The sequence below is a fragment of the Mus caroli genome, unplaced genomic scaffold, assembly GCF_978045245.1.
Source record: "Mus caroli unplaced genomic scaffold, Mus_caroli_1 scaffold_20, whole genome shotgun sequence".
In the NCBI taxonomy this organism is placed as follows: domain Eukaryota; kingdom Metazoa; phylum Chordata; class Mammalia; order Rodentia; family Muridae; genus Mus; species Mus caroli.
The window spans coordinates 27,549,461-27,562,177 of NW_028227275.1; the positions used below are offsets into that span (position 1 = coordinate 27,549,461).

General features: G+C 40.3%; 1 protein-coding gene across 1 annotated transcript in view; it reads left to right on the forward strand.

Moving 5' to 3' along the window:
- Rnls (renalase, FAD dependent amine oxidase) overlaps positions 1-12,717 on the forward strand; it is a 262,579-nt gene that overhangs the window by 2,790 nt on the left and 247,072 nt on the right. Inside the window, exon 4 of the mRNA XM_021151942.3 lies at positions 5,674-5,832. Coding sequence (XP_021007601.1) covers positions 5,674-5,832 — 159 coding nt within the window. The remainder of the gene's footprint in view (positions 1-5,673; positions 5,833-12,717) is intronic.

Below are 12,717 nucleotides of genomic sequence, written 5' to 3' on the forward strand. Positions count from 1 at the left end.
GGCATAACAGTAGGATGGATCGAATCCAATAGACTGTGCTTCTCTTAAAGATCAACTCATTGGTAGGGAATGACTATGTTCCTCACATGGATATCATACCACCTGCAATGGGCTGGGCTCTCCACCCATCAATCAATAATTAAGAATATGCCCTATAGCTTGTTTTTATGGAGGCATTTTGTTTTTGCTTTTTGTTGTTGCTGTTGTTTATATTTGACCATTTTTATTGTTTAAAGCACTTAATTACTTCATAATCAGAGGTATATTTTGTTTATACCCATAGTGAAAGCAATGGGAAAGTCAACATAGTTAATCTTCTGTGTCTGCACCTCAAATTTCCAAGTTAAAACACTGAAAAAAACCTCACAGCTCTGACTTTCTACTGTTCTGTCTTGTTTTATTTTGTGTTGTTTTCTCATTTGTCATTGTTACTTACTAGTGTGAGATAATTCAGAGTAACAAAAGGACTGTAGCTATCATTTACTAACTGTTTTGCTTTGTTTGTTTCCTTTCTTGAGATAAGGCTTCTTTTTAAAAAATAGTTTGTTTCTTCTGCAGAAACAACTATCTAACTGCTTTTGCACAGTAATATTTACATTTACCATTCTCTTTCCTGTTCATGTGTTTACTTTTTTCTAAAACTGATATGAGGAAAGTAAGCCTGTGTAGTTCTCTCTCACACTTCTCCCTGCTGACTAATTATGACGTATTTATCCCGTACAATATTCTTTCAAAGGATGCTGGAAAGTAACATACAAACTATAGATGAATTTTCCTTTTTTGTTTCTTTTTTTGTTCTTTTGTTCTTTGACGTTTTCTTTATTTACATTTCAAATGTTATTCCCTTTCCCTCTGAAAACCCCCTACCCCACTCCCCCTCCCCCTGCTCACCAACCAACCCACTCCTGCTTCCCTGTCCTGGCATTCCACTACACTAGGGCATTGAGCCTTCTTAGGACCAAGGGCCTCTCCTTCCATTGTTGTCCAACAAGGCCACCCTCTGCTACATATGCATCTGGAGCCATGGGTCCCTCCATATGTACTCCTTGGTTGGTGGCTTAGTCCCTGGGAGCTCTGGGGGGGTCTGGTTGGCTGATATTGTTCTTCCTATGGGGCTGCAAACCCCTTGAACTCCTTCAGTCCCTTCTCTAACTCCTCCATTGGGGACCCTGCACTCAGTGCAATGGTTGGCTGCAAACATCTGCCTCTGCATTTGTCAGGCTCTGGCAGGGCCTCTCAGGAGACAGCTATATCAGACTCCTGTCAGCAAGCACTTGTTGGCATCCACAATAGTATCTGGGTTTGGTGACTGTACGTGGGATGGATCCCCAGGTGGGGCAGTCTCTGGATGGTCTTTCCTTCAATCTCTACACACTTTAATCAGTACATTTAAATTTCTTTCCTATGTCTTCAGGTCTCATCAAAACATTTCCAGGTGCTGCTTACGAAATACAGTCTGTGGGAAATGATACAAGAAAAAATTGCTTCCATTTTCCTCCTTAAAATGGAGGAAACTGGATAGGGACATGGCTTAGTGGGTAAGAGGCTTGCTGTGAAAGCAAGATGACCTACATTTAAATCCCCAGAGCCCACATAAAGGGTGGGTGTGGCAGCAAGTGCCTGTACCCCAGGCAGAGGCAGGGAGATCTCAGTAGTTTGACAATCAGTCTAGCTGAAATGGCCAGCTTCACATTTAGTGAAAACTTTCCTCCAAACATTGGGTAAAGAACATCTGATAAACTCCTCTTTCTGGCCTCCACATGCTTAAACACAGATAGGTATGTCTGTACATACACACACACATACACACACACACGCACACACACACTGGAGGGAAGCTGGGAATGAACTGTAATAACAATATAATAGAAACACATTTACCTTTATAAAATGTCTAATCCCTGTTAGTCTTCTATCTATATAGCTGTGTGTAAAATTAAAAATTCTCATTAAATAGCATGCACAGAATGTTGCAGAATTCTGTCTTCTGGACATGACTTGGATGATTCGTCTTTCAAAATGTTAGCAAGATAAGATTACTTGCCCAAGACACTCACAAGGCTGTTCGCAGTAACAGTTCCTCGTGGGACTGAGGGTAAAGACATTATGAAACATCCCTGAGGATGTTTAAGTGGTTGGTGTGGCTACCTGTATGTTTCCCATCCTCTTATAATTACCCTAATTAAACACATTAGTTTGATAACCTAGACTTGGATTGAACTACTTCGTGGTGTAGTCTTATCCTCTCTTAATTGAATAGGAAAAGGATCACCTTGAGAAACTAGAAAGTAAAGACATAATTCCTGCCTGTTAATGTACAGTGTAGTGGTTGGGTAGAAAGACATTAAACTTTACCTTTAATAAAAATTCATACAGTAAATGCTAAGAAGGGTGTGAGTGTCATGAACAGATATTTGGCAAAAAATGCCTAATGTGGCACAGATTTCAAAGAGGTGAGCTGAAAAGATTTGTCAGGGAAAATACCTCAGAGAAAAATGACATTTCACGTATACTTTAAAAGTGAACAAGTGTGAATTAGAGCAGGAGCCAAGTGATTAGAGTTCAAGAGAACAGGAACTGGAGCCATCAAGTAGACACAGCTAAGCACATCTGAGAAATTAAAAGTTCACTCTGCAGTCTACACCTACAAAACTTCTGATGCTCAACTTACAGAAAACCTTGAGACCATCAGAACGGATGTCCAAGAACTTTAGCTGAGGCAGGCAGAGATTTATGGGCTAGTTGATTTTAATCCCCTTTACAAACACACACACACACACACACACACACACACACACACACACACACACAGAGTGGGGGTGTCAGGAGGGAAGGAGAGACAGTGACAGAGAGAAACCAGCAACAATTCTCATTTCGAAGGATTATTTATAGGAAAAATGTAATCAAAGTAGAATTAGTTGCTTTAATTGTGGTCTAGATTATACCATAGAATACAGAAGGTAAGCAGAACAAAACATTCCAGATAACTCAGAAGCTCAGCAGTGATGTTCTGTTGGGGTCAAATAAATGGTTGGTAAAGAATAAAATTGAACATTATCTGTGCCTTCCCAAAGCAGAGGTGTTGTGGACTGCTGTCTGTTTTTTCTGTCCCCTCAAAAGGGGTGCCTGTGTACAGGTGAGGTCAGGTAAAATCTTAGTCAGATAAGGCTAGAGCCTGTGATTGGACAGTGGAAAAGAAGGCAAAGCTGAAAGTTTTAGAGAGGGTACAGAGAGACAGAGAGACAAGACAAAGACTGGAGAGACGAGATGGAACCTGTAGGAGAGGATGATGAACCAGAACCATGTGGTCCCAGGAGCCATAAGTAACTGGGGATTTGTTAGATGATTAAATAACATAGGGCACATTTGTCCAATCTAGGTGTGCAGCTTGTATCAATATCAGTTGAGTTTTGAGTTCTCTGTGTGGGCATTTTGGGGGTTGAAGATTTACTATCATAAATCTGGCTGATAAATTACAAGGCTCTGGAGTTTTCATTTTATGGGGCTATGGAATATACCCCTTGTCGTCCTGTTTGAAAGGAATGATGCTAACTGCTTCAAGCAGAGATTGACCCTTGACCCAGTTGGTACCAAGTGCCCTCTAACTTCACATTTGACTTACAACATTTAGTTGCTTACTGTAGTGAAGCATTCTTCAAGGGACAATGAAAGACATGAGGTATGTGGAATTCGATGCCTGGCATGGAGATAGGAAAATACTAGTGGGTAGCTAAGACTCAGCAAGGCATCCAGATATTTTGGATTGATGTCAAATGAGGGTCAAAGATAGTGATGCTGAAGGACATCATAGGCAGGGAGAATCAGATTGAGCTGGGCTTCTGCAGAATTGGAACTGCACAGGGAAGCTGGACTTATGCTGGAGTTTTAGCAACTGGGAAGGTGAAATGTCTCCGTGAGGATGGATACTGACTTCCCTGTGCTTTCATTGTGTTGTCATCTTTTCACATGTCCAAGACTGGACAGAAATCCTTTTTCCTGGTGTATAAGAGTATGGTACACATCTCTGTACGTATGCATGTTTGCATGTGTGTGGGTATATGTAGAGGGTGCACATGTTAGCATGTGCAGTCTTGAAGCTGACACCAGAAGTCTTCCTCAGCTACTCAGTACACACTGATTGGGCCAGAGAGTTCATGGACTGCGATATAGCTAATTTCTGATTTCCTGGTTTCCTGGCCAGCTTTTCCCTAGGATTTCCTGTCTGTGCCTTCTGAGGACTGGAATTTTAGACAGGACATTATTCCCTTCCCTGCGTTTACATGGATTCAGGGGTTTCAAACTCCTGTCCTCATACTGAGCCATCTTTCCAGCCCCAGATTTGTTTCTAAAAGTCTTCACAAAACCTGAAATTTGAGATTTTAGTATACTAAGAATTAATAATCCAAGTGGAATTTCTTCGAGTTTCTGGTATATGATTTATTCTCTTAACCAAATAATGGCCAAAATCAAGTTGTTTCGAGCACTGTAACTTGTATTTTATATTCTGTTGTTGTTACTTTACCTATTGCTGTGTAAGGATGCCCTGGCAAGGCAACTTAAGAGAGAATGGGCTTATTTTGGCTGTTCAGAAGTACAGTCCATCATGGTGGGGAATCCTGGCAGCAGGAGCCTGTGTAACTGGTCATGCTGCATCTGCAGTCAGGAAGCAGACAATGAATTCTGATGCTCAGCAGAATTTCCTTTTTATGCAGTTTGGAATCCTAGCCTAGGAAATGGTGCCACCTACATTGAGTATAGTCACCCTGCCTCAATTAATGTCATGTAGGTAATTCTTCAAAACATGCTCAGAGGTTTGGGTCCTAGGTTACTAAAGATACTACCAACTTAACAATCAGTGTAGCCGGGCGGTGGTGGCACACGCCTTCTTAAAGAACCCACAACCCAGGACTACAAGCCCAGGGATGGCACCACCCACAGTGGATCCTCTCCCACGCTTGATCACTAATTGAGAAAATGCTTTACAGCTGGATCTCATGGAGGCATTTCCTCAAGGAAGGCTCCTTTCTCTGTGATAATTTCAGCTTGTGTCGAGTTGACACACAAAACCAGCCAGAACAGAGAGCTAATACATATTTCCCCTTTTATTGAAAATAGATTATTTTCTAATATAATATATTCAGATTCAGACACTCGGGAGTTTTATAAATTACACTAAGCCAAAAGATTTTATATGTGTGTGTGTGTGTGTGTGTGTAGGTGGGTGTGTATGTATATATATACATACACACACACACACACATCAATGACCTGGTACAGACCTGTGTAGGTCCTGTGCATACTGCCTCATTCTCAATGAGTTCATATGAGCTTTGCTCAGTTGATTTAGAGAGAACTAATAAATTTTTTAAGAAAGGAAGCTATGACATAATACAAATCATAGTCTTGAGATTAGTAATTATAGCAGTATTTTATAATTGTTTCCTTTATAAAAACATTTATTGACGGCCCAAGAGTACAAGTGGTAGATGGAAGAATTACTACTGAATTGGGAAGATTAGATTAGATTAGATTAGAATTAGAGGGGGATGCTAGTACAGAAGCTAAGGTTGAGGAGCCTTTGTTCACTTGGATGGGTTCGGGTTGACATTTCATTTCTTCCTTATTCTCATGGAAAATCCTGACAACAGGAGCCTTCTTTTGCCTTTGGAGCAGGTGCAGAAGTCTTCCTCAAGCACTGTGTGACTCAGATCCACCTGAAAGATAACAAGTGGGAAGTCTCCACGGACACAGGCTCTGCTGAGCAGTTTGACCTTGTCATCCTCACCATGCCAGCTCCTCAGATTCTGAAACTTCAAGGTGACATTGTGAACTGTGAGTAGCTTTGCTGTTACCCTACTCAGGGCAGGATGAAGGGACACTGACTGGCTTTTCTCTTTGAGTGGAAGATCTATTCTCAACTGTACAGATGTTATGTTTTAAAACTGGTTGTGGCCTACTTTCTGAAGTTAGTCTGTCTCATGAAGCTCAGAGAATGGTTTGTAACTAATTAAAATTGAATGAGTTTCTTGGTTTTTAAAATGGTCAGTGTTGTTTCTGATGTGCAGTAGTGTGGCCCAAAAGAGCAGTGTCTTTGTGGCCATCCTGAAAAAAGTCATTCATTCCTCATGGCTTCCTACTGGATTGCTTCATTTCCTGTCTCCTTCTCTGGGTTACTACTAAGTGTTTACTGTTATTGGATGAAGTTACTTAGCCTTATGGATGAGTAGGTGAGTGTCATAGAGCATAAATTATCCTCACAGAGCTAAAAATCATGTTAAAAGAGCTAAATTTATAAAAGAAAAATGATAAGGAAATTTCTTTGTTCGAATAAAGAAAAGGTAAATATTTTTTCTTACTAAAATTAACATATTTTAAGGAGGAATACGGTGAGCTATAGATAAACAGAATGTCCTATCTGTATAAACAAATCCAATATTGTTTTTATATTCTCTTTTCATATGCAAAGAAACTATTAAAGCATTATAAAGATTTTATTGACTAAGGTAGAAATTCATTGTGAACCTGGGAACTGTTGATGCATCTAGCTGAGTGGTCAGTTTTTAATTACTGTATCTACCTGAGAAAAGACAAGTGGGTCTCCTCAGAAGTGTTCTCTCTGAGGTTGGAGCCTGTCCCTGTGGTGCTACTCTTCCAGCTGTGAGTCTCCATTTTCATAGAACCAAGATGGTAAATGGCTGTGCAAATTCAATATTTCCCAGGCCACACAGGTGTATTCAGAAGAAGGGTCAGGAAACCAGCATGGAGTGCTTTGCCTGGAGCCAACTCAGGATGACTCTGAGCTCTCCTGATTCAAGCTATGTGATAGACTGTGACCTCAGTGTAAGCCAATAAACCCTCCTTCATTATGCTGTTTTTATGGTGTATTTTGCCTCAGCAACAATAAAAAAGTGGCTACTTAAGTTGGCATATACAGAATTGTGATCTAATCAGGCAAAATGGTCAAATACTGGCAATTTCATGAGAGCCAAACTCACATAAAGTACTGTATGTAGATGCAGGAGTTGGAATAAAATAATGAGTAAGGACAATCACTAGTGGTGTCTATTTTAGTTTTTCTTAGGACTGCTTTAAAACCACACATCATGGAATCCCTTTCATCTCAGCTAGGTCAAGAGCACTACAAATCTGAGGCCTGCCTGAGTGGGGTACATAGTAAGGTACTGGCTTATACACACACACACACACACACACACACACACACACATCACCACCACCAACTTTAGCATGTACATATGTGTGTTATTCGATTTTTTCACAAACTATTGAAAAGTCATTAATATCCAAGTCTCTCATTTTTTTCTTTTGAAACAGCATTTATGTGTAGCAATTGGTATAGAGTTATTGACACTAGCTAGCTATCTTTGCTTTTTGGTTTTTAAAATAAAATGTGCAATGGCTAGAATATGTATATAGAATTGGATTTCCTGTATTTTTCCAGACTCTATTATAAAAATAGGTAACTTAGGAATGTGGTTTAAGTGCAGATATCTTTTCTAGTTGGTAACTGTCATCTGTCTTCATTGGCGGATGGGAAAATTGGATACCTAATTTTTATTGGGTATATTAAGAGAGTAGGAGATATCTACTTTCAAAGTCATATATTGCCATCTACTGGCACAGATATATATTGCAATTCCCCAGATTAGACTAGAAAATGCATAGAATGTGGAAAAACACTATGACTGTGTTATAAAGCACTCACCACAAGATATTAACCCAGACCCATGAGAATGCATTTACTAAGCAACCAAATGTGGAAAGTTTGTACAGAGGTTAAGGTGTGCTGCCAGGCCAACAGAGTATTTATTAACTCTGAGTAGCTGGATGACTGTCCTTCTCATTTTCTGTCTCTGTCTAAACCATGTCTAGGCTGTAGAATCAACATAATACCATATTTTACCTGAATTTGTTGGCTATCGTTTCAGTGTAGCGTGAATTATATTTAATTATCTTCTTTTCTATTTTGTGTTTTATAAAACATAAGTACTTTTTTCTTCTGAAAATTATTAATTATATTTATTCCTTCTCCCCACTGGGAGAATCAGGAAGCCTCAGGGACCATATGATTAGGATTTTATAGCTTACTTCTCTATAGCTTTGCTACTTTTGCCAAAATTATTTCCATCCCCAATGCAAACCTAGGCATTACTATCAACTCCATTCTTAGGGAATGTAATTTGTGAACCCCCAACCTTGTGTGGCCACAAAGCCAATGGCAATGGAGTACGGAAAACATCACTCCAGCTGTAATGATGTTAATTTGTCCCATTGAATCCAGATGGGTTTTGGGGGTGAGTCGTTGTTTATGAAATTGGATGTCCCAATAGGTGTGTTAATGTCCAGTGTGTATATATTTAGAGTTGTTATATCCTTATGATGAACTTTCTATAATCAATGTGAAACTGATTTAGAATATAATTTGCTGAATATCAATATAGCAATACTCGCTTTTTAAATAAGTCCTGTTTGATTGGAATGCCAATTTTCATCCTCTTTCCATAAGGTATAGTTTCTTGCAGGCAATAAGCATGTAGGTCCTGTGTTTTAATTCAGTCTACTAATATGTAATTTTTAATTGGAAACTTGAGGTCATTAACTTTCAGAGTTATTGTTAAGTGATATGTAGTAATCTGGGTTGGAAATTACTGTCTTATAGACTTTAAAAATATATCATTCCGTGTCCTTCTTCTGCTTTTAGATCTGCTGTTGTTCTGATGGTTCTCAAAGAAAATAATTAATAATTTATTTTAATTAAAATTATATATATGTATATATATACATATATATAATTATATATATATATCTATATATATATATACATATATATAATATATATGTGTATATATATATATATATATATATATATATATATAGAGAGAGAGAGAGAGAGAGAGAGAGAGAGAGAGAGAGAGAGTTCATTTTTGGACTTTTGTTGCTTATGTTCCAAATGGCATATTTCTAAGTGGATATTTCATTCTCTAGATAAGGGGAGTTTGCTACAGTAATTTTTATTATGTTTTCTAGACATTTAGCTTCTCCTTCTGTATCCATTTAAATATTTGAAATTTGGTCTTTGTCTTAGCTACTTTTCTATTGCTATGACAATACACCATGATGTAGACAACTTATAAAAGAAAGCTTTAATTGGGCTTACAGTTTCATAATATTAGGGTCCATGATAACAGAGCAGAAGCATGGTGATAGGAACAGCTGAGAATTCACATCTTAATCTGCAGATAAGAGCCAGGAGGGAAGGGAGGGAGGGAGGGAGAGAGAGGGAGGGAGGGGAAAAGAGGAGGGATGGAAGGGAGGAAAGAAGACCTAATATGGCATGAAATATGTTTTGAAATATCAAAGCTCTCCCCTATGACAAACTTCCTTCAATAAGAGCATGCCTCCTAATCCTTTTCAAACAGTTCCACTAACTAGGGATCAAGAATTTAAACATGAGCTTATGAAGGGATCATTTTCACTCAAATGACTTTAGTCCACTCCCTGGCCCCATAAGCTATGACCAAATCCTAATGCAAAGTGCATTTAGTCCAACTTCAAAACTCCAATAGTCTTTCAGTCTCAACACTATTTTAGAGTCCAGGTTCAAAGTCTCTTCTAAAACTCAAAACAATCTCTTTATTGTAATCTACTATACAAAGAAAAATTATATCACATACTTCCATCATATAATGGCAAATACTATACATCAGCATTGCAAAAGAGATGAAACAAGACATTGTGAAGAAATACTGGACCAAAGTAAGATCAAAACACGACAGCAGTGCTGCCCTTGCCTACGCTGACAGTCTTGTAGGCACTCATGGTAGGCTAGCTCTCTCAATTCGCATTCTTCTACATTATAACTGCCAGTTGTGCCAGCACCATTTTTTGAAAATGCTGTCTTTTTTTCCACTGGATAGTTTTAGCTCCCTTGTCAAAGATCAAATGACCATAGGTGTGTGGGTTCATTTCTGGGTCTTCAATTCCATTCCATTGATCTACCTGTCCATTGCTGTACCCCTTCTTAGAATAGGGAACAAAATTACCAAGGGAGAAGTTACAGAGACAAAGTTTGGAGGAGAACCTGAATGAACGACCATCCAGAGACTGCCCTACTTGGGGATCCACCCCATAAACAACCACCAAACCCAGTCATTAGGCAGATGCCAACAAGAGCCTGCTGACAGGAGCCTGATATAGTTGACTCCTGCAAGGCTCTGCCAGTGCCTAGCAAATACAGAAGTGGATGCTCACAGTCATCCATTGGACAGAGCACAAGGTCCCCAATGAAGGAGCTAGAGAAATACCCAGGGAGCTGAAGGGAACTGAAGCTCCATAGGAGGAACATCAATATAAACTAACCAGTACCCCCAGAGCTCTTTGGAACTATACCACCAATCAAAGAAAACACATGGTGGAACTTGTGGCTCTAGCTATATATGTAGCAGAGGATGGCCTAGTAGGTCAACAATGGGAGGGGAGGCCCTCAGTCCTGTGAAGGTTCTATGCCCTAATATAGGGGAATGCCAGGACCAGGAATGGGAGTGGGTAGGTTGGGAAGCAGGAAGTGGGGAGGGGATAGGGCATTTTCAGAGGGAAAACTAGGAAAGGAGATAACATTTGAAATGTAAATAAAGAAAATATCTAATAAAGTTAATAAAAAAAAAAAGGAAGGGGAGCAAAATAGCAAAATACTCACTCATGGGAGCAAATATGGAGACAAAGTGCAGTGCATAGAGTGAAGGAAAGGCCATTCAGAAACTGTCCCACCTGGGGATCCATCCCAGCTACAGTAGCCAAACTCTGACACTATTGTGGATGCTAAGAAATGCTGGCTGACAGGAGCCTGATACAGCTGTCTCCTGAAAGGCCCTGCCAGAGCCTGACAAATACAGAGTAGGATGCTTGAAGCCAACCATTGCACTGAGTGCAGGGTCCCCAATGGAGGAGTTAGAGAAGGGACTGAAGGAGCTCAAGGGGTTTGCAGATCCATAGGAAGAACAACAATATCAACCAACCAGCCCCCAGAGCTCCCTGGGACTAAGCCACAAACCAAGGAGAACACATAGCTCCAGCTGCTTATGTAGTAGAGGATGGCCTTGTCAGGCATCAATGGGAGGAGAGGTCCTTGGTCCTATGAGGCTTGAGAGACGCCCCAGTGTAGGGTAATCAAGGGTGGGGAGGTAGGAACACCCTCATAGAAGCAGGGGGAGGGGTATGGGATAGGAGTTTCTGGGAGGGGGAAAAACTCGTAAGGGGCTAACACTTGACATGTAAATAAATTAATTTTTTTTAAAGACAATAAACAGAAATGATCCAGAAAACAAAAACACAACAGGGCAAACTCTAATTTCTTTAGCTCCATGTATAATGTCAAGTAGCTTATATGACTCTGCTGTTCAGCTTTGCTGCCTGTCATATACATCTCTCTCCGGTTGGGTCCACACTCTGTGTGTAGCCCTTCTTGGCAGATATCCCATAGCTTTGGCACCTTAGTGTCTCCAATGCAATCCAAGTCTCTCTTTCAAAACTTCACACAATAGCCTCACAGGGCCTTCACGTGGACACGACCCTGATACACACTTGACCTCTGTGGCTCTGTGGAACTGTAGAGGAAGTGTCTACCACCCCTTAACTAGTGAATCCTTTGGCTAGCACCAGGTGGATGGCACTGCCAAGTTTAGCTACCAACTTGGTGTGAACCCTGTCCTCTCTTGGATCACATTTGGGGTAGATTTGAATTGCTGTTGCATTTTAAGAGCAGAAACCCCACGGGCCTTTTCCTTTTGCAGATTGGAAGCTTCTCTGGGTGAGGTCTAGTCCTGTGAACACCTCTCCCTTTATTTCAGTGAGTGCCAGGCCTCTCCTTAATCTCATCCCTTTTAGTTCCAGCCTTGGCTCCAATATTAAATTTCCTGGTGTTCATTTTTCACTTCAAACTGGACATCTTGTCTTTCTTATACCCACGTGAGTACAAGTGCTGTTAAGCACACCTCAGAGCCAATATTGGGCTCTCTTTAAATATTTTTCCACCGAAGAATCAGTTCAGTACATTTCAGGTTAGCTTCAGACAAATTTGTAGGAGAAGGACAGAAAGCAGCCACAGTTTGGGCCAAGATACCACACAAATGTTCTCTCTCCCAGTTGCTGATATGGATCCTTTCTGAAACCTCTTTGGCTGGGCCTCCATAGTCCACATTGCTTTAAGCACTACTGTCTTCCAAGTTACTACTAGGATGGCCCATTGCATCCTGCTTATAGAACTAAACTGCTTTTCTAATCCAAAATCACAGACATCTGCATCCCAACAAACAAACCAGCAAACCATATCATCAAGTCTGTCACAGCAATAGGCCACACTCTCATACCAACTTTTGCATTAGTTACTTTTTTTTTTAATTGCTGACATGACAAACCTTCATGACCAAAGCAACTTAATTGGGTTAGAGTTTCAGAATGTTAGGATTCATGATGACAGAGCAAAGGCATACTGCCAGGAACAACTGAGAGCACCCATCTTGATCTGCAAGTAGGAAGTAGAGGGAAAGCATCCTGAGAATAATGTGAGTCTTCTGAAACACCAAAGCCTGCTCCCATTGCACACTTCCTTCAACAGGGGCATACCACCCAGTCCTTCCTAATAGTCCCACCAACTAGGAATCAAGCATTCAAACTGTGAGCCTATGGGGCAGTTCCATTCAA